At 40.5% G+C, this 22938-nt stretch overlaps 1 protein-coding gene across 6 annotated transcripts in view; it reads left to right on the top strand.

The window, feature by feature from the left end:
• Nucleotides 1-13591, top strand: part of DOCK4 (dedicator of cytokinesis 4) — a 233927-nt gene extending 220336 nt beyond the window's left edge. For 3 of the 6 annotated variants that reach the window (XM_071733655.1, XM_071733654.1, XM_071733656.1), the window contains 7 exons: nt 121-202; nt 441-550; nt 1641-1808; nt 3734-3806; nt 6024-6137; nt 7379-7440; nt 10464-13591. In XM_071733655.1, the coding sequence (XP_071589756.1) occupies nt 121-202; nt 441-550; nt 1641-1808; nt 3734-3806; nt 6024-6137; nt 7379-7440; nt 10464-10907 (1053 nt within the window). In that variant the 3' untranslated portion in view covers nt 10908-13591. The remainder of the gene's footprint in view (nt 1-120; nt 203-440; nt 551-1640; nt 1809-3733; nt 3807-6023; nt 6138-7378; nt 7441-10463) is intronic. The other 3 variants (XM_071733657.1, XM_071733658.1, XM_071733659.1) reach the window with 1 other exon arrangement.
• The last annotated feature ends 9347 nt before the right edge of the window (nt 13592-22938 follow it).

Raw genomic sequence — 22938 nt, 5'->3', positions numbered from 1 at the left:
GTGATAAACTAGTCTAAGAAGTGTCAAATTCCTTGTTTTAGTGGAAAGTATGTCATAAATTTTTGTTTTCCAAACTGGTAAGCGTGATACAGTAACAAAAGTGTCTCTTCCATTACACAGCCTAGTCCATCTACCTCAAGCTTGAGTTCTACTCATTCTGCTTCACCTAATGTGACCAGTTCTGCTCCATCCAGTGCCAGAGGTCAGTGCTCATTAAATGATTCTGAAACTGAATTAAATGATTCTTGATACATTACACAGCTGAATTTTTGCATGCTGTCACTGGTCAGACATCAATTTTAACCAAAAAGTTAACCTCAAAAGTTGTTTGAGGAATATGAATTATTAAGGACAGAGGATTTCTTTGCCATCAGCATAAAATTGAATGTTCAAGTTTCACTGCATGATGCATTTAATCATTTGTCATGTTTATATTCTAGCCTCTCCTCTGTTGTCTGACAAACATAAGCATTCCCGAGAAAACTCCTGTCTGTCCCCCAGAGAGAGACCCTGCAGTGCCATCTACCCTACTCCTTTGGAAACCTCACAGGTGGGAAACTCTGAGTCTGCAGAGTACAAGTAGCTAAGAAGATGATAAAGGCACTTTTTAAACTTCAAGCAGATTCATGCTTTGAATTATCAAGAGTGGGGTTTTTTTGTATTTATAAGCAAATACTCTAAAGTTTTAATTTTACATGAAGGAGATGTGAATAGAATACACAGTGCTTTGCCATATTTCTGCTTGGTTTGTCTAGGTTTAGAGCCAGTTTTTGGTATTTACTGACTGCAGTGAGAGAGAGATGCAAAGAACTACCAGGTGACACAGCCTGCTTGTGTGAAACAGAAGTGTGTGTTCAATCCAGGGAAAAAAAAGGAAGAAAAAACATTATCACGGAAGTTGTTCATGTTGACCTCTCCTTTACTTCTTCTGAAACAGGAAACCCTAGCTATCCTCGGATAATAACCCTCTCCATGTGGCAATTCCTGTTTTTCAGTGTAGTCTCAATAGAGAAAAATAGGCATTTTATTATGCCAGAGAAAAGAATGAGTTGAGTTCTTACCTTAAAATTACTTAAAATTACATAGGCCCGCATGAAATTTGTGTCTTTTGAGTTACCTGAAATGCAAAATGACCTTGGTGAACTGACCAATTTTGAATCTTTATTTCATCTTTTCTTCTTAATGGACCTGTTTTCCTAAAGTGCTTTCCTTCAACACAGTTGCTGTTTCAATCCATGCCATCACACAGTGCACCTCTTGCTGAAGCGGAGAAAGACGAGACCACAAGTACAGTGTGCGAGGCTCTAATTTCCACGAGAAATTTTGCCTGTGATAAAAAACAACTTGATTTTAGAAATTATTTGTTGGTTTCTTGTTAGTTGGATTCTTGTCCCTTGCTTCTTCAGTTATTGAACTGGCTCTTCATTTAGTTTTTTCCTCTTTTCTATTTAAGTCCATTTAAGTAATACTGAAGCTTAGCCAGGGCATTTCTTGGGAACCCCTTACTGATATATCTACTGGGTACTTTCTCAGTGGTAGTAGGACCAAACCAACATACAGAAAAGACCAGGAGATGTTCTTAAAATAAAGCAAGCTTACAGTTTGTCACAAAGAAAAAATTATCCCATTTTTGCTCCCAGACTACAAACTCTTGCTTTGCCAAGTGGAATGTGACTTCTATCCCCCACTCCACTCGAGACCCGATAAGGGAGGCTGAGGAGACCGTAGGCCCAGTCCCCACTCTCTCTGAGATTCGCCCAGCAGGAAAATGTCCCAATCTGTCTCTACCCTCAGTGTCCCAAGAGAGGGTAAGTAGAAAATTAACTTGCTCGTACAGTGAAGTGTGCTTCAAAGGTGAAGGTCTGACAGTTTCTTTCTGCACTTGTAACCATAAATGAGGATACATCTCTCTGGGGAAAGGTGCTGTTTCTTCCTTTGATGCTGTATTCCCCAAGCAGTGAAAATAGACTGTGATCAGAAACAAGAGTCTCATTCTCTGCCTTCTGATTAAGAAGGGGAAAAGAAATCCCCAGGACAATTATGAAGAGGTATCTCAGAGATAACTGCAACTCAGTAGAATTTAGATGGTCAAACTGTTCCTTGTCCTTTCTGTTTTTATTCTAACATCAAAAGCCTTGGTTGGAGCTTCACACTAAGTTCATGGAGAAAGAACCACCCATTTATGAGTCTCTGTTACAACTTAATGAATGCACTTTTCACAGTAGTTTTTCTACCAGGAAAGATGAGATGCACAGGCAAATTCCTGCACTTCGAGTCCAAATCAAATCCTTTCAGGCCATAGCTACCTCATTTTAGGTGGACTTCTAGAACAAGGTCACAGCAGTACTTCATCCACTTCCCTCATTGAAACCAGTGCTCAGGTTTATCTGTGTACAGCTGCTTTCAATCAACATCTAATTGTGCTTGCTTTTTGATCTCTGGCTGAGTGATTGTACAGTGTCTCTCCAGCAATTCCTATGCTCTGAAGAGAAATGCCTGCTGTCATTGACTGGCCAACAAGCCTCCTTTGTTTTTGCACTCTTATTCTTCCTAACGGAGCTTTTTGGGTTTTTTTAAGTGTCTCATTAAACATCTTGTGATTGCTCTTGTTCTTCCATATGGTTTTATATTTCATTATTTTAGTATGTCCTTGTTTCTCTGTATTTCATTCAGCTTTCGTCTCTTTATCCCCTCAATTTCAGTTGCTTTTTCAACCTTTTATCTTTGCCTTCACAACAGAAAACAGACTTCAACACTTGCCCACCAGATCTTAGTGCACATTTTCTGTCACATTAGAGTACACATGTGGCTATACCACCTCAGTTTCGTGGTAACTCCAGGAAAACTGGTATTACCTAATCCTCTAGCACAAGACAGGTAAACCTAGAGTAGCTCAAAATTTGTTGAAGCATTCTTTCTATGAGATCTTTTAAATCAAGTTGAATCAACCAAGTGTTTTTTCCTCACTTTGCAACATGGAACTGCAACGTGTTAGATCAATGATGATTACTTTGCAGATGGTTTTGCCATCATCACAGTTCCCTGCTGACTCGGGATGGTCATCTGTGAACACTGGAAGGAGATAGAAGAATGGGATTTGATTTGGATTTCACCAATTGTCTGATCTTGCTTAAAAAAAAAGGGATGGGGGGAAAGAAAAAAAAAGTAAAGTTGATCTGTTCTCCTTTGGAAAGTACATCAGAATTAGCTGTAGGATTAAATGTATGTCTTTTACATCTGTTATCAAGTTAAATTAGTGACCCATGGATTATTTCAGTTTTGCCAAAATAAGTAACTAGTGGAATTTTAGAATGGTTTCATAAACTTACTCTGATTTTTTATTTAAATACAAATATTCAGAAAAGGAAAGACAAACACAAGTCAGGAATAGAAGTAATACACAATGCTCTTCTTAGACAACAGCCATAACTTGAATATTTTCATGAATGAGCTTTTTTGGGGGGTGAGTGATGGGAGGGAGGGGAGCTGGAACCTGTCAGAACTCAGTATATAATAATCCTCCCTGTGATAACAGTTTTCAGAAAATGAACCCACCCCCAATTTGCATACACGGGTTTTTGTTAAACTATTTCTGTTATTGGGTGATGTTTATCACTGTACCTCCAAGGTAGACCTGTGTAGTAGGAATAATAACAAAAATATACTTGTTTTCTTAAATGCTACTGAAATACAACTGCAGCTATGCATAACCTGTGCTGTTCTAAATTTACAGAGAATGCTGTTTAATCACATTGGAGATGGTGCTTTGCCACGAAGTGATTCCAATCTGCCTGGCCCTGACAAAGGTGAGTGGAAATGCTCTACTTTATCAATCTTGGAAGCAATGAAAATAAAATTAATCTGTCATATTCCACTAGAATGCTATTTTTTTGAGTGTATATTGTCATCTCCAAATTCCCAAACATTCTAACCAAATTACACTACCGCTCAAAGTTTACAAACAATTTGCTGAAAAAAAAAGGGGGAACTTGGTGTTTCAACTGAGTGTTGCACTCAGAAGGGCCCTGAAGTTTGCCCCAAGGGGTGATAGAGAAGCAGGTTGCAGCAGGCTGCCTGTGAGATCTCTCCTGGCTGCCTCTTGGACACCTGCAGTGATGAGCCCTGGAGATGAACCTCTGGAAGCTGGGGCAGAGAGAAGCTAAAGAGATGGATAGAGTCCTGAAGTTTGTTACTTGGAAGTCCTCTTTACAAAAAATAAATCAATGTGCTACACTTTGGAAGAGAAAAGACCAAATTGTGGTTGGTTTGGTTTTTTGTTTTGGTTTTTTAATTAGAACAAATGAGAAACCTATGAATTTCCCTAGACAAAATATTGCCTCTTATAATTTTACATGAGGAAATTCAATATTTTTGGCTAAGATTTCCTTATGTGCTCCACATCCATAGTATGCTCCATCATTTCATTACATGCTGCCCTTTGTGGTGCCTTGAATAAGGGATACAGTAAAACAGGTATATAGGGAATAAATATTTTAAGAATATACCATAACAAGAACTGCCCAGGAATCAGATTTTCATCAGTATGAGTATTTTTGTGTTCAAATTTTTATGAAAGCTCAAGTGTGGAATCTTTCACAGGGCTGAAAAACATATGAAATAATTTAATATGGAAATGGCAAAATTTTTCCAGTGACCTATGCAGCCAAGTACATTACAGAATTGTTAAAATAAAATATTATCTCCTGGAGACTTTAGCAGTCCAAAGAACTGACTTCTTGGATGACTTAGAAGAAAAAATGGCTCTTAAAGAGATTCAGGAACTTGAAGTACCCAGGTCTAGTGCCAAGTCATTTTTAGGATGAGGGCAAAACCGTACTGCTAGGTGACAGCCTACAATAAAAAGCAAACAGTGTGTTCCGTATTTTGGCAATAAAAAAGACAAAATTAAATAATCTAGAAAATAAATTATTCTGTGCACTGTTCTCAGGGTAAACTAATGTACAATTATACTGAAACAATATTGTTACAATACAACACAACTTTGAAATGATCAGACAAGAAGGAAACTGTCATGGCAAGATGACATTTGAGGATTTGAAGGTGGGGGTTTTATTGGGTGGGGTTTTTGGCAGGAGGTTTAAAACAATTTTCTGCTTTTTGACAGGGCATATAAGAAAAAGTGTGGTGTTTAAGTCAGCTTTTGTGCTTTTTATGTTAAATGTCCTGTTTGTTTATCTGACTTCTCTCCATCATTGGTGGCTTCCTGATTGCATGTGATAATCCAGGTCTATTAAGGAAGCCCTTTTGGGCCTTATGGGATCATTCAGTTATAAAGTCACAGAATTTGGTAAAAATCATGCAAAGACAAGAGCCAATTTTACACATCAGGGTGACAGTTTACCTGATCAAGCAGAGATTCTTGGCTATGACTACAAACAGCATGCATAACTTTTCTTTATCCACAACAATTTTTTTCATGTGATTATTGTTTTCATACATCTTCATGCCTTTCCATTTTCACTCTTTCCATTTTGTGCCCTTCTTTCAGTTCTGAATTTTTAGCCAATGCAGGCACAAAAGACTTAGCACTGAAAACTTTCTGAGGAAGGCTGACTGGAATTTGGCAAGTTTTTTTCTCTAGTCCCCTCTGTGTATAAAATGAGTTAATGGAAATGGTTTGTGAATAGTGTGTTCTCCTTTGCCTAGTAACCTTTAAATAGGAGTCTGGTGCAACAAGAAACTGATTATATTAACAGGCTTCAAGTTTATGTCCCTCTATGGCTGGGTTTGCAGGGCACCTGAGTGCTATCACAGCTGCTACTGTTGTGGATGATCCCAGTGGCTGTAAAGTTGCAAGCTGACTTGATGGCCAGATGCCTGCATCAGGCAAACAGAAGATGGACAATGTAGTTTAAGAGCTTTTCAAATTCTGATGTAGTTATGGGAGGTTTTCAAGCATACTTGTTGTTTAATGTTTTCACTCTGTGTATTTTTACTTCTATGGATAATATCAGAGACTTCCAAGTGTTGAGGCTTATGCCAGATTTTTTATTCTCTTCCAGCTGTAAACACCACCCCCAGCAGCTGGAGCCTGGATAGTGGGAAGGAAGCCAGAAACACATCAGAAAGTGGAAAACTTATATCTCCTCCTGTTCCACCAAGACCTGCCCAGACTGGTGAGCTAATGGACATTTTAGGCTAAGCTCCAGTAAAAAAGTGATGTACTTGAGGGCTTTGATTCTTTCCACTCTGATTAATGTTTAACTTATTGGGCAGGTTAATTTATTACTTGATTACTTACACGGAAGGCTGTAGAACTGTCTCCATAGGTATTTTCATCTCATTAATGTTTTCTGTAGCATTCTGTTTCTGATACTCTGTCCCTTCACTTAATGACTGAGTAGTTTCAGACAGACCATGCTGGTACCAAGGGGCATGATGAAATTTAATTTTTTGAATTTACAATAATTGGAGAATAGCCATCAGAAATTATCATTAACCACAAAGAATCTTACTGGCCAGAAAATGCACAGCAATCATGAAAGTACATGAGTTCTGTTACTATAACCAATTTGCCTTTCAAAAGATTGATTTCATAGAATCATAGAATCATAGAATTGGCTGGGTTGGAAGGGACCTCAGAGATCATCAAGTCCAACCCTTGACCCACTGGTGCGGTTGCTAGACCATGGCACTGAGTGCCACATCCAGTCTCTTTTTAAATGTCTCTAGGGATGGAGAATCCACCACCTCACCGGGCAGTCCATTCCATTGCCTGATCACCCTCTCCGTAAAAAAATTCTTTCTGATATCCAGCCTAAATCTCCCCTGGCACAACTTAAGACTGTGTCCTCTTGTCTTGTTGAAAGTCGTCTGGGAAAAATTTCCATTTAAAGGAAAGGCTGCTTAAGTGATCCTATAAACATAATTTTTCCCAAGGGAGTGAAGCCACTTTTTGTGTTTTAGACTTAAGGTTCAAAGAATGTTTAGGAATGTTTACAGTATGTTTACAGGTAAATGTTTGCTGTAAGTACATTTTATATTATCTTCTTTACTATTTCACATACAAATACATAGTATTTTTCTTAAGAGTAGAAGAAAAAGAGGAGAAAATTTACTATACTGACTTTTTTTTAATCCTGTTGCATTTGGTAGAATATAAACCAATTTGCAGTGATACCAAATTGGTCAGAGAAGACAGATGCAGAACTTTCTTATGCTTCACTGTTTGTAATGTAAGACAATCCTGAGAAAAAAGGGAAATAAAGAAAACCTCTAAACTATTTGCAGCCATCGGGCAAGTACCTAGAGGGAACCAGAAATAATGCTTGTGTATAGAATTTCCTCTCTACTTAAAAAAATTTTTCAGCTAAAATAACAATGCCAAGTGTGAACTGAAATCTTTCTGACTTTACAGCATCACCGGCAAGACACATAGCCTCTGTTTCTCCATCTCCTGCTGGCAGATCACCAATGAAGGTAATGTCTTATTGCACTGAATCTCCTTTGTGGGACAGGTCATATGTGTCCTTGGGTAGATAATATGTATTTGATATACATCATTCAGGATCATATTATGTTTTCATTTTATTACTGTAGTTATGGTAGTGCCTCTAAAAAAACATTCCCCAAAGGCAGTAGCCATACCAGTTACAGCAGCTCTGAAGATTTTCAAAACTGAAGGCAAGAAACCTAATCTTTAGACTTTTTAGTCTCTCAGTATTAGGCCTCTCACCTGCATGAAAAATGAAACTCACCTGAGTCACTGGACAGAAGGGAGTGTAAGAAAGAAATGTTAGAGGTGTCTGGTGGTCCACCCTAGTCAAGAATTCTGTCTTCAACAGTGGCCAAAGGGCAGCTAGGGAGAATCTGTTGTGCAGCTTTTTACTTCTCTAGCATCCAGAACTGTTGCATTTAGAGCATATGTTAGAGAGTAATCCTTCCTTTAGTCATTTCAGTATCCATTTCCTCTGCAGGGTAATCCAGCAAGTTTGTATAGGAACTTGGAATAGTTTGAAGCCTGACTGTAGGAAACATTAAGTGCAGGCTTTGAATAGGCATTGGTTCTTCTCTGTCGGCTGTGAATAGGCATTGGTTCTTCTCTGTCAGCTAAACACTCATAACAATTTGAGATGTAGGCTTAATTGCTCATTTCATTTCTGTTTTAATTTATCTGAGTGTGTTGGTACCTACTTAGTGCATGAGAGCTTACTGGTTCGGAAGCTTGACCAGGAAATCTGTGCCTATCACAGCCCTGGAGGACACAAACACAGAGCCCAAGTATTCCAGGCAAACCCTGGCACTGACAGGCACAAAATTAGTCTTGGGGGTAGCCTTTGCCACTCTAGTGAAGATGAGAGAATTCTGCAGTCAGAAATATGAGGATAAACAATCAGATGGAGAGCAAATAGAAAGAAGCATGACAGGTGCTTCAGGCATTCAGGTATGAGGGCAGAGGGAGGCAGCCCTGCCAAACTCATCCCTTGGATACCTAATACCTAACCAATGCTGCAGAGATACACATCTCCTGAGGAGGAGGAAAGTGCCACCACATCCTTAATCAAAAGTCCACAGTCATTCCCCCAGTTGTTATCCCATGAGCTTGTACCATTTCAGCTTGTGGCATTGTGCTGGCCATCAGACTGCCCTGTGTCCTATTATCATAGTATAACTTTTGCTGAAGTGAGCACCATGGGAAGTTTCACACTATCTGCTTACTAGGAAGCTCTTCAAAGCATTAGAACCTTGTACAAATGTAAGTGAATCTTCCTTTTTTCCTGAATGGACTTAGTACTGACAAATTCTAGGGGTGTTTCAAATTCATCCTAATGTTTTCCTTTAAAGGTCTGGACAGAATGTAAGCATTTTACAGACAAAGTCTGGATTGCCACTTGGGAGAGGAATGCTGGCCCAGAATACTTTTGAGACTTGCTGGATCTCACTTAAGGCATCCACGAATTTCCAGACTGTTTTGGTGTCCAGACTGTTACTACTGGTGCAAGCAATCTGCACTGCTGTCAGGAACTAAGTGCTTACCCCTGCTCAGCTGCTCAATTTAAGCAGGCAGGGTTTATACATATTTGCTCTTGCTCTGAATGACAAAAGCAAAGGTTCTGTCTTATCTATGGTCACTTAGTCCAAGCTTCAGTTGTTCTTGGAACTTGAACCAATTGCATCATTAATTTGAAAACCTTGACCCTGCATGTCTGGGGAGGCAGGTGTGTAGGAATGCAGCTTCAGCCTCCTCACATGCAGAGAAATGGAACCTGAAGCAAGTAGGCTCCTTGCAATGTCCAAAATGTCTTCAACTCTTGCTCTGCTTTTCCCTCAAAATTTAGCCTTTGTTTCACTGTTATGTGCTGCCAGAGGCAGTCATCTTAGTACAAAACCCACTGATGTAAATGAAGATTTTTTTTTTTCCCATTGCTTTCAGTGTACTGTGGATCCAGTCCTAGATGGATAACTAAGATTATCTCAACAGCATAAAGTCAGTGCAGCCATCTCTATATACACCTATGCCCCTCTCCTTTTCCTTCCCTCCTCACCCTTTGTTGCATGGCAAACTCTCACCTCAAGCTGAGCAGCTGAGTGCCACACAGCCTAGCAAAAATTAGGATGAAAAATTGGTCTTTGATGTCACTTCTCCACCCCTTTTTAAGCCTGTGCTGGTGGCTCTTAAGTCTCAGATGGCTCCAGCCAATATTAAATACGCTGAAAAAAATTTCAACGTGCAGAGTATGGTTTAAGCTCTACCAGTTTTCTGTTGAAGCTGCTTCACTAGAACAGGACTGCTTACTGGTTTTAGGTAGGGCTTTGTCAGCACTGTAGTTGCCTGTTGCCTGTTCCCCATCCCTCCCTCTCCCCCACAGACCTTCCAGGCATCTGGTCCAGCCTATTTGCAACCTTTGCCCCCTCTGTTGGTCCCCAGGGCCCGCGGTGGTGTTTTGTCTTTCATGCAAGCCCCGGTGTAGGTGCACTTTTCACTGCATGACGGTGCACTAGAACTGTGAGGTAAAAGCTTTGGGAAGTGAACTCGGAAGATGCGAGCCTGAAGCAGCAGCAGGGAGCGGGGTGCAAGTCCTGCGCTTTGGCATTAGGGGGCAGGACACCACCAGGTACCCGCCGGGCCGGGCTACCCGTGTTACTTAAAGCTGGTAAAAAGGTTTGTTTTGTTTTTTGTTTTTTTTTTTTTTTTTTTTTTTTTAAGGCTTCCAGATTTTTCCAAAGTATCATGATAAAAAGATGATATTTGAATACAGTTTTACTTCCACTTACGTGACTTGCTGGCATGAGCACCGTTTAAGGTGTACCCAGGCACTCTCGAATTGAGCTTTTCGTTGGTCTCCTACTGGTTCTTAATACAGGGACATTTACATTTATCAAGCCTCAGAACCCGCTGTCTGATGGGTGTGTCTGATCGGTGTGCTTTCAGCCTGAGCACAGAGACGCTTTTCCCTCGTTTAGTCCAGGTAAATTCTTCTTCTACCCTTTCTTTCGATCAGGGGTCTGTGCAATCCTTCACCCCATCTCCGGTGGAGTACCATTCCTCGGGGCTCATCTCCAACTCCCCGGTGCTCTCGGGGAGTTACAGCAGCGGCATCTCCTCGCTCAGCCGCTGCAGCACATCCGACACCTCGGGCTTCGAAAGCCAAAGCAGCGAACCGGCAGTGACTGCCCCGAGCTACGGCGTTTCTGAGGAGCCTGTGAGAAAAGAAAGTAAAACCCCTCCGCCTTACAGCGTGTACGAGCGGACTCTGAAGCGCCCCGTTCCTCTACCTCACAGCCTCTCCATCCCGCCCGCCGCCGAACCCCCGGCGCTGCCGCCCAAGCCACAACTGGGCCGGCCGAACCACCTGGAGAACAGCAGCAGCAGCAGCAGCAGCAGCAGGAGGACTGAGCAGGTTCCGCGGCCCAGGCCTCTGCCCCGCAAAGTCTCTCAGCTATGAGAAGTCACTTTTATATTTAATTGCAACCTGTTCTTTACCGTTTAAGAAATAATAATATTTTTTAAAAATGGTAAAACGCGTTTAGTTAGGCACTTTAATATTTCACCCACTTTTTCTTTTTGAGTAATTTTGAAAGGCTTACTAATATTATGTTGCACAATTGAAATGAAATTACTAATTTTGGTTGCCAGGTATTATAGAGAGCATGAATGAGAGGATTTTTTTTTTTATTTTTTTTTTAATTTCATGGTGGTGAATACCAACAAATGCTTTTATTTGTACTTTATTTCTGTTTTTAAAAATGAAATCTAAAACCCTCATCTGAGTTAGCCAAATGCTTCTTACAAAATACAGAATATACTGACTGGATCTTTAGTACTAGAGATAAGTGCACGTTTTCTAACAAAGTAGTCTGTAGACTAGGATGTTTCTGCAAGTAGCCTGAAAGTTGTTTCTCTTATCTGATGAACAGGTTGGTCATTTCAAACGTCTGTGGAAAAACAGAGATGTAATGCAAGTTATAGTGCAGAGAACTGCTGTAAGAATGTGGTTTGGAATTCTTGAAACACACAATTGGTTTATGTTATTTTGAAGATGGAAAAACACCTGTATTTCATTCGGCATAGAGCACCATTCTGGTGACTCTTGATAAGGTTTTGTGCCATTAGTATATTACTGTACCTGACGTATCCTTTTCTTTTTGAGGTGCAATTTACATTTATTCTTCCAGTTATTTTCTTTTTGTGCTTTGGTTTTGTTTTTTAAAAAGCTAGCTGCTGGCTAGTGGAGGTTCTCTGCTGTTTTGCAATCAAAGTTTACCCTAAAATACAGTTAGCATACAAAATAGGAACAAATTAATTGTTCATGTAACTTTTGTACAAGAATCAGTGCTGAGTAGTACTGAGGCAATACACTAAATGAACAGATTTTTTAAAATACGAATTACTGGATATTGATCATTACATTTCAAAAGCTAATTGCAAACTTCATCAGTAACTCTGTAAAAAACGAGCAAAAATTCTGAACAGCTCTTTAGATATGTTCAGACCAGTGGAGTCAGGTTTTGGATTTGCTTTTTAGCTTGAGTTCACCACCATCATCTCAACTGTGGGAGAATGGTGTTTGGCCTTAGGTTGCATCTTAGTGACTGGCATCTGAAGAGCTCTGGAAAGCTAATGCCAAGCTGTAGGAATGTGAAGGGGGGGGAAAAGCACCTTCTGTATGTATTTTTTGTATCCTCTTTCTTTTACTGACTGTTTAACATATGCTTGGGAACAGATGTGTGGACTGCATTTTAATCCATGCTGTCAAAAATATTCTCCCTCTTTTGTTGGGAAGCTCATGTTGATTTTAGCTGTGTTTGATTTGTTAATAGTTTAACTGGAAGAAAGTGACCACTTTTTATATTCTCTCAATTAAACCTTCAGCAGTTGCAAGCTGTTGATGCTAGTTATAGAGGTTTTCTATAATAAATGTTCAAGTATTTTTGTACATAATTGGTAAATTTTAATAAGGAGTGTACCATTATGTGAAAAAGAAGCAAACAGTTGTGTATGCAGTAAGATTGTTATAATTATGCCAAATACTTTATGTATGGAAAAAAGAATATTTGTAAATATGTGCTTTTAACAATAATTCTGCCATATTGACTTTACGATTTTGAATGTCAGAAAAAATTAATATATGTTAAAATATTTATGTTTTAGTGAAAGTATTCATAACTTGAAAAGGAACATACAAATTTTAGCTTTGTATCTTGCTGATTTCAAAGTCTGAAATTCCTTGAACTAGCTCTTGCTTTCTACTATAACATTTTTGTGTCTGTAACCGCATCATAAAAAGTGTAGAAGGCTACATATTTATGCTGATATAAAGAGGTAATGCCTGAGATTTAAATTAGGTGTCACAAGTAAGATAACAAAGCTGCTTTGATTTTTTTTTTTCACCCCTGTGTAGTTTAAAAGATTTTGTTGACTAGTGCTTGAGCACAGTATGAGTCAGTGTTATTTGCTCCTGAAGCTATTTTTTTTTATTTATTTCTGGCAATGAGCAGACTTGATGATTTTATCATTGGCGTGAATTACTGAAATCAGCTTTGCAGCAAAACATTTCATGAAGATTCTGTTTATCTAGCCACGCATATTGGTTGCTGCGTAACGTTAATATGGAATAAAAGGACTTGATTAATCTTTACAATGCAACTTGTTTCCTACAAAATGAGAGATAATAATTCCGCTTGTCATGGAATTGAAGTTCTGACTCCTTGTCTTGCTAAATCCAGTTTTTGTTCTGCTAAAAGTCTCCTGGCGGATCAAGTTTTCTCCCTATTTGGATCTGTAATTGCTTTGTGAGACAATGTGGAGACTATTGACCTGCTCTTCTGAACAAGTGGAGAATGTAAAATTTACAAGGAGAGTTCACTGTAAATTAACCTGCATGAGCACTCTGTTTTTATAACCATGACATCAGGAATAGCCTGAAAGATAGCAGATGGTGTAAAATTGACAGAGTACTCTAAAACTGAGCTGACGCATTTTCTGCTTAGCCAGTTTTGACAAATTGATTCTGTAGATCAGCTTTTCAACCTGATTTCCTATAAAAATGTAGTATGAAATTTTGTTATGTATGTTGCAACACCCAGCGCTTGAAAACCTAATGTAAATAAAGGTCTCGTTTGAATTTTATGTATTAGTCATGAATGTAGTTTTATCACTTTCTGAATGACTGTGAGTAATTCAGGAGCTCATATAAGAGGACCTATGAGAACAAGTTAATGTTACTACTCAATAGCTTGAATGTTAGCCAGTGCCTGCATAACAGGTGAGATGATCTTGTATTCAAATACTGCATTTGAGATGCTGTTACCTCTGGGATGCCACAGAAGCAACTGCAGACTCTGGCTCTGAAATGATGCAATTCCAGGTTGGTCTCATGATGGGCTAACAACTCTCCAGTGTCAGTGAACTCGATCATCATGACATGTCAAGTCAGATCATAGCCCATAGCCTGTCTGTCCTCAAAACAGCACAAAGCTGAAGGTACACTTTGACAGCAAATGCTTCAAGGTACTGCAGATATGGGCCTGTTCAGACACAACAGGTGCAAATCTTCTCTCCTGTATGAAAGTGGCACCTTGCCTTCCTGCTTGACCACTCTTTTTGTTCACACACTGTCCAACATGTACAAAATGCACAGTGACAGAGCAAACAGATACCAGTAGGCCTGGGTATAAATGGGGAAAAGCCTCTTGTTTTCATAGAAAGACCACCTAGTTCCAACCCCCTGCGTGGGCAGGGACACCTCCCACCAGACCAGGTTGCTCAAAGCCCCATCCAACCTGGCCCTGAACACTTCCAGGGAGGGGGCAGCCACAATTTCCCTTGGAAACTTGTGCCAGTGTGTCATGTAAACTGAGTGTATCCGTAATCAGTGAGGCATACAGCAAGATTGTATCAGTAAGCCCAGATGCTGACAGACACAACTCTTCACTCCAGAGCTCTGCTGTTAGTAGGGTTTTCCCACAACACTCCAGGTACAGCCTTGACATACTCAGGCTGAAGGGCAAAGCCCCATCTGCTGAGACAGTGTGAAAGGATGCTCACCACTGGAGCCCTTGAAATTCTGACCTTGAACCAAAAATCTGTATGAGGAAGCCCTTTCCGTATCAGTTTAATTTGTCTTTATATTCTCCTTGTCATTTTAAGTCAGTTTTTGACACGTGTTTCACACAAGTAACTTGGATGATTAGTTACATCAATTAAAAAAACAGCTGAAATATGCAAGCCTAAGGAATATGAAAGGTTAAGAGCAACATACCTCGTGTGCACCAAGCACTAGGATGGAGAGGCTTCCTAGGTGGTAAAGCTGCTGAAGAAAGAATGTTAAATATTTTTTAAAACTGGATTGCTTGGTAAGAACTCAGTGTGCTTGTATTGCCAGGCTAATGGCTTTGCAGACCTCAGTGGGGTCAGAGCCTGTGAGATGCCTCCCAGGCATGGCTGGGCAAACTTACCCAGGTTAGAATTTATGTCAAGGCTACAGTTCATAGTTCCTCTTTAACTGACTAATGCTGGGTTTGTATTTATTTCAGGAACACACTGTTAGAAGAAAAAAAGACAAACCATTTTTTAAAAAGAAAAAGGAAGTGCAGATAGGCAAATAAAACATAGGAAAAACTCCTGATGACTATAATTAATCCAGGTGTTTTCACCCAGACAGGAAAAGTTACTGTGGAAGACAACTAAATATTAGCTGAAGCTGAAGCATCAAATATATGCCTTTAAGCTGTTGTAGCATGATTTTATACCAGCCTGTGGTTGAGCTGAAGGGGGCAGAAGGGAAGCTGAAAATCCTGACAAAATACAGTTGCTTTTTTATTTTATAAAGGCTTTGGGTTAGGGTTTTTCCTCCTTTCTTATGGTTACCAGAGGAAAGATGCCAGAGGACAAAGAAGACTGACTGCAGTGAGCTGCAAGGAAAAAGAGTTTCTAAATTGCAAAGTTCTGCAATATTCAAATATTTTCCTTCACTTGCTAAGCAGTTCTTTTCCTTACCCCATGGTTCATAATTGATAGTGTATTTTGCAATGAACATCTCAGTATTTAAGGTAGCAAATCCGTGTCCAAATTTCATAGGAACTGGCCTATAAGCTGCTGAAATTTTTGGTACATATTTAAATGTTCTACATCATTAATTTGCTATTGGTACTAGATCCACTGGTTTATTTCAATTTGTTCCATTTCCTTAACAATTATTTTGCAGAGGGATTCTCTGCATTATAATCTTGTCTATTTGTGACAGACTGCTATTGCTGTTTTTTCTTGATCTCACTGACTTTCCTTTAAAGTGTTTCTTCTTGCTTTTAGAAAGAAAAGCCATCAGCAAGGATCTGCTTTGGCCTCTTCCATGGGAAGTATTTTGGAAGTGGAGCCTGAGGGGGATGCAGCAAAGGGATGCTTCCACTCCCAGGGGCAGGATCACAAGGGCCTTCAAAACAACAGCTGGGGAGGACGTTTACCTGTAGAGCACCTGTAGAAGTTTGGGTTCACAAATATAGAGAGAGCTCAAGGAAAGGCATTAAACTAATTTATGAAAACCAGGAGGTAGCATGTAGGTAATATTCTGCAGGCAGTAAGCTTTCCCAAAGAGTGAAACTCTGTCCTAGCACACGCTGTAAATAGAAGTCTTTTGCCCCATTTACTCATCTTCTTTTCACATAAAAAATGCCAGGTAGACGCACTTTTTATAAGAGGGTTGCTGAGCACAGTATAAGGGGAAACAAAACTGCTCTACTGGGAGGAGATAAATGCTGAATCTACACTTTAAGCCTAAGATGATTTGATAGACCATTGCTCTGGGTCCTTGGGCTGCTGCCATTCAAGGGATGTGTCATGTGCAGTCTCCTGCCCTTACACTCTGAATAGACCCTGGTAGAGCCAAAGCAAAGAGCTGTGTAGAGCCAGCTGCCCGCCCGCTTGGAACTCCCCTGCCCATCTCATTTTTGCCATCTGTGGCAAGAGGAGGGCAAGAGGAGGGCTTGCTGCAGGTGTGCCCTCTGCACCAAAGCTTTCTGCAACCTCACCACTGTGCTCACTTTTGAGACTGTTCAGTTGATCTTCGTAAATACGGAGCTGTGGGAACCCCAAGGGTGTGATGCAACACCCAGTAAAATGAAGGCAAAGGTTCACATCAGTGTTGTGAGAAACTGGCTCAGGTCCAAGAGGAGCTGGGTCAAAGCAGATGATATCTCATTAATTTAGTGCCGTCTGAAGAAAATAAAACAGCCTAACACTCACCACAATATGTTTTACAATGAAGAAAACACGTCAATAAACTCAGCTATTTTTTTCTCAGCTAATGCATTAGGGGATGAAGCAACACATATTTCTGTGCTGCTCTTCTGAGGCCATTAAGTGCAGCAAAGGAAGATTGTGCTTGCTGGACAGAAGCTTTTTATGTTGCCAAAGAGAGTTTCCCTGCATCTGCAGTCCTCCCTCCAAGTTCTGTCTCAGAACTGAAGCACATCCTGTCAATACCCCTAGAGCTATAATTCAGTGGAGTTTTTATAGCTGTAAAACCTGAGCTGCATGATGATAAGCAAGGAAAATCAAAGCAAGTTGTAACCTGCTACTTTGAACATGCAGATAGAGGAGCAAGCAGGGAAAAAAAAAACCAAACAAAATTGTTTTTCAGCCCATGACGATCTATTTTGACTCCTGGAATATTTGCTGCTTTTTTGTAAAGTGATGGATTTTTACCACATACTTCACTGTGTTTTTCCCCCTCTGTGTGAGATAATACTGGGGGGTGGTTTTCTCTTTTGTCCATGTAGGTTTGAATTCTTCTCATATTTAGAGAAGATGATTTTTGTTTGTTTTTTTCTCGACCCTGTGCAAAGCAAGGGTAGGACAGAAGATAACAGAAAAAAACCATGGTCAGTGCTATGTGATTTCTCAGCTCAGAGGTGGTTATGTTAGAAGTTCTCTAGCCAGCCCTTCAAAGATCAGTTCTATATTGTGAATTTACTGCTAGTTTGAATGTAGATTAAAAACTATTTGCCAGTGCTAGTAAAGAGCCAACAGCTCTCCAGGGAGTGAATTGTGTTTATGGATAAAGTCAAGCCTGCAAGCACCTCTGACATTTGCTCTAACACCCCCAAAATACCTAATGGGAAAAGGTAACAACTGAGAGACAGAGGTCCTCACATTGATAAGAAGTATACTTGCTTCCTGCTCCTATTCCCCCCATGCCCATACCTGGCTGAAGGTATGAATCCTTCCCAGAATCACAGAATGGTTGAGGCTGGCAGGAACCTCTGGAGCTCATCTGATCTAACCCTCTATTCAAGCAGGGCCACCTAAAGCCAGTTGTCCAGGACTATGTCCAGATGGCTTTGGAATGTCTCCAAAGGACACTCTGCAGTCTCCATGGCCAATCTGTGCCAGTACTCAGTCACTCTCACAGTGAAAAAGTCTTTCTTGATCAGAGGGAACCTCCTGTGCTCCAGTTTGTTTTACCATTACAATCACAGAATCAGCTGGGTTGGAAAGGACCTCCGAGATCATCAAGCCCAACCCTTGACCGGCTGCTGCTGTGGTTACCAGACCGTGGCACTGAGTGCCACTTTGTGCTCATTGTCTCTGGTCCTGTTCATGGGCATCACTGAAAAGAACCAGGCTCTCACCTTCTTTCTTTATTTGTATGCACTGATGAGTTTCCTTGAGCCTTTTCATCTCATGGCAAAACAGTCCCAGCTTTCTCAGTCTTTCCTCATGTGAGAGATGCTCCAGTCCCTTAATCCTCCTAGCCCTCCACTGGATTCTTTCCAGTAGTTCCTTGTCTTTCTTGTACTGATTTCTCTGCAGAGTGTTTTGTAATCACAAAATGGATTACACAGAACAAATACCACCGTGGCAACAGTTTCCTTTGCCAAAGCAAATCCTCCTGTGTCCCCCTGTGCTGGCCATACCCACTGATCTCCTGAGAGGTGAGGGACGAGGAAGGAGCAGGGAGAAAGAGCTAACACATGGGGAAAGCAGGGCTTCCAGAGCCAGCCCAACTGGCCTGGATTAAGCAGCTTCCCAGCCAGCTCTGGCAAAGCAGCAGGAGAGCTGGGAGCAGCTCCACAGCCTGGGTGCTCACTGCTGGCACCTCAAGCCCACCTGCATGGACAATGGGTGAGCTCCATCCCCCTGTGGAAAAAACCTCAGATGTGGTGAGGAATGTACATGGGTGTGCAGCACTGCCTTCTCTTATCTGGTGTCCTCCCTGCTGTGTGCTCATGCTGTGCTGGGGATCACACCCAGCTGCCAGGGTGCTACACACAGCTGTCTTACCTGCAATGAGCTGCAGTACTATAAAGATCACAGAAACAGTTACAGTGTCAAATGGTAAAACTAAATTGCTATTTAGCATTCTCACCAACTCTACATTTATTTAGCTTGAGACCCGGACAACTTCGTGTGTTCTGCAAATCCTCTTGGTGAGCTTTTTCTGGTTCAGTGCTATTTTTACTGAAGGCATCGCCAGCCCATCTTGCATGTGAAGCTTTCAGCAGTTGTGCTGGAGGAAACCAGGCACAGCTTGAATGACAGCTCTTCAATACTGCATTGGCTCATTAGAGAGATTTGTATTCCTCCCTGAGCTGAAGGATGGGAGTGACCTGGGACACTGAGCAGGCTCTAAACCACAGAAGCCGAGGAAGAGATGAGGGCAGATGGCAGGGTCAGCTCGTTAACTGCATTTGTCTAATTGAAGACTTGCCATATATTGTCAGGTAACAATATAAGAAAAAAAAAAATCATCTGTCAGAAATTCCAGCTGGTCATAATTGATCATCATTAATAATCTGTTCCAGAACAGGCTGCCAGAATCTCAGCTATGATCATGTAACTCAAACTAATTATAAAAAGACAACTGCTGAGCTGAGTTGCCTGGGTTGGGTGACAAAAGGAGCCAAAGCTGTGGCTGCTGTTGGCAAAACTGAAAGCTGCTTTTGTGAAGGTGAGCTGACAAAACATCTGGCTGGTTTGCTGTTTTGGTCTTTCTTTGATAATTTGTGTATTTTGGAACACAGAACTGTGACTTTGTTTTTTTCAAAACACTGATTATACGTAAGTGAATAAATAAATACTGTGGTTAGATTAATCTGGATTTGCTTTGAGAAACACATTTATGCTTGATTTCTACCTTGGTCTCTAAAGAAAAAGGTAATAGACAGGAGTCTACTTCCCAAAATAAAATGTATACAAATTTATAAATATATAAAATAATATGAATGTATTGTTGACATAATGTTGACACATTTCAAAATAAATTAACCTTATATGTACTTACCTCTGCTGCACTTCTCAAGGAACACAGGGCTGTCCCAGCATCCCAGCTTTATTTAGCAGCACTAAAAATATTAATGTCAACAGAGAATGCCAGTGCTTTAATCTCCCTGCTGAATCCTCAGCCCTGCTGCCCAAAGGGTGCTGCTACTCTTGGTTGTTTTGTTGGTTTTTTTTCTGGAGCAGACAAATTGCCATGGTTCCTCCTCAGGTCTTCTCTGGGTGTCTTATTGTCTGCACCCTGCCCTGAGAGCAGCAGTTTGAGAAGGCAGCCAAGGGATGAGAGATCTGCATCACCTCCTCTGCCTGCATTTGAGAAAGGGACAGTGCAAGGGTGCTTCTGCACAGGGTACTCTGGCTCAGCACAACCAGAGAGGCTCCCAGCCTTTAACAGGATTTCCACTGAGATATCATGGTATAGGAGAGCTAGAAAATATGTGAATAAACAATAGATCAGAACAACTGAAATATTGGCTCCACGGGGAGGCTGGTCCTGGATGATGAAGTTAGTGAGTTGCATACATTGCTGTATGAGTTCACAGAACCCAAAGAAAAACATTGCAGGTAACAGTCAGGTCAAAAAGTTTTTGAGTTCTTCCAAATGAATACATTTTTGAATGAACAAGTAGTGATGGGATGCTAGTTTGCACTTTTTCTTTTTCCTAAATGTACTTGGAATAAATAGTAGAAACTGGTGGAAAATGAAGATGTTCAGAAGATATATTGGACTATTTACTATTATTGTAATGGCATCATTAAATTATTTAAGTAACAACAATTTTCCAGTGCTTGAATTCTCATTTTTTGTGTTGGTTTGTCGCTTTAGACCAAGGGCTGCTTTAAATTTAGTGGTTTATTACTAAGAGGGTTTTTTTTTGTAGGCTTATGCATGATGCAATTGAGAATAACCCCTCATTTCTTTGCATAACTGGAATTCTTCATACAAGTGGAACAAAAGTATTTAAACCTCCAGACAGGATCACTAAAGTATCTTTTCTTTAGGCAGATTGCAACCTACATGATTTTCTTTAAGTTCCTTCTTCTAAAATAATTGTATCTATCAGGAGTAGAAAAATGTCTGTATAGTCTGGTACCTACTCTGGGTGAAAGAAGAAGCTCTTTAAACCATTTACAATGAGTTCACAGGCAATCATCTTCAATAGACTAATCTTGAAATGCTCTGATGTGGTGGAGAACTGAAGCAATAAACTTGCAATTACTGTGTAGTTGTGGTTCATTTCTGTAATGTGTTTTGAAATCAAGTGATGCTACACATTAGAACTTCAAAGATCCTTGTTGATATACAGCATACAATTAATGAAAATGTAAAATAAAAGAATTCACATCCTCTCTAGGTGGCCAGTGATAACTGATAGCAATGTGGCTTTTTTATTTTTTTTGTCATCAGACAAAATCTGCCAGAAGTAAAACACTAAGAAAATTGAGAAGTCTAAAAGCACAGCTAGTCTACTAAATCCTCCAGATTCTATAATTATTAGTGAAGTATTATGTACAACATTGCTGAGGAAAAACAAACAAAAAAAAATTATTTAAACCACTAAATGATTATCAGAGCAAGTTTCTGAAAACAAAAATTTGGATTACAGCTTCATCCTGATGTTGTTCCACAGATTTCAGGGTACTTATTCCCAGTCTACAAGAGCCAAATAATAATAGGTTCAGTGGAGTTACTTTGGATTTACAGCAATGTAACTTAGACAGGAGCAGAGCCTAACCTGGAGGGAGGCTGCTGTGCTCAGCCTCCCAGGAGTTCCCATGGCCTTCTTCCTAGAGAGGAAGGCACCCACAAAGTCTGACCAGCACCTCCTCTTTTACACCACAGTGCCATGGTTAAAGCACTCAGGCAGCATGGGACTGACCCATATGCAGTTTCCAGATAAGTCCTTGGCCATCATGAAGACCACCACAGGACCACTGCAATGCCATTGCAGTTGTGGAGGCCATACCAGAGCCTGGGCCAAGCACATAGTATACTGGTAGTCCTAAATATTACATAAAATTAATTACGTTAATGTTAATATGCATTTATTAGTGTTATATGTAATATGCTTTAGTTATGTTAAGTATTAGCTGGCCAGCCCTAGCTCCAGATTCCCAAATTAAACCCAGATGAATCTCAAACCCACCAGAATGCAGACGTGCATTTATTCTTCCTTCTCAAGTATCTTGTTCTGTCTCAATAGTCAGCTGTACACATGATGAGTTACTTGCTCTCCATTGGAAAATATTCTGCAGTGCTCTGTTACCTACAGCTTCCCCAGCACACAAAAGTGCTCTGCTTAACAGGCCCAGGCTAAAACTCTCCTGCTAAAGCTCTCCCTGTTTGGGTAACATAATCAGCAATTTGCTGTATTGTCAAACTCAGCATGACTCTGTTCATGCATTTCTTGAGGAGAAGGGAACCATGATTACATATCTGCCTCCAGCCTGCCTCACTGATTTAAGTTTCCATTTAATAGTCACCTGCTGAAGCAGAGTCAGAGAGCAGCTCACACAACTTGTTTATCTCCCTGGGTAAATGTTTTAATGAGAAAGACATTGCAAATATCACAACCAGCAGCAAATCACCAAAATACAGAGCTTTATAAAAGAGCTGATGCAGATGCCGGTCCTCAGAGCAGGATTTGGGACAGCACTTGGGATTCTCACTGGAGTCCACTGAGGTACCACAAGCCTGTAGCAATGGTGGAGCTCCAACCACAGCTGTCCCTGCAGTTTTGTTACTGTCTAAGGAAACCAGGTAGCTTTGTCTGGCCACCCTGAGCTCCTCTGGGTGCTTCCCTCAGGGCAACACATTCCTGGGGATGGAGAAAGACATCAACACACAGGTTAGGTACTCATAGCTGGCATTATAGCTAGCACTGGGAATATAAATGTAGAGAATATTACATTTGTTTCCCTGCAAGGGGTATAAATACTCTCCCATACACAATTCTTTTTCTGAAGAATTCACCTGGCCATAACTGAACACATTTCCACACAATTTTCTACAATGCTTATCAGTGAACATTATAATCTTTTGATCATGAAGCTCCAAATAATTTTTTGCTAAGCCTTGAAAGCTGCTCTGTGTACAAACTTTTCTGGAGGTCTGTGAAGAGCTTTGAGGGAGAAAAACAAGCCCTGTAAGTTTATCTGTGAATATACAAATGCAAGAAAATTAAAAACACAACTGTTTT

Source organism: Heliangelus exortis, chromosome 1 (assembly GCF_036169615.1).
Source record: "Heliangelus exortis chromosome 1, bHelExo1.hap1, whole genome shotgun sequence".
In the NCBI taxonomy this organism is placed as follows: Eukaryota; Metazoa; Chordata; class Aves; order Apodiformes; family Trochilidae; genus Heliangelus; species Heliangelus exortis.
The sequence above is the reverse complement of the archived record's forward strand: the minus strand, read 5'-3'. Positions and strand labels throughout refer to the sequence as shown.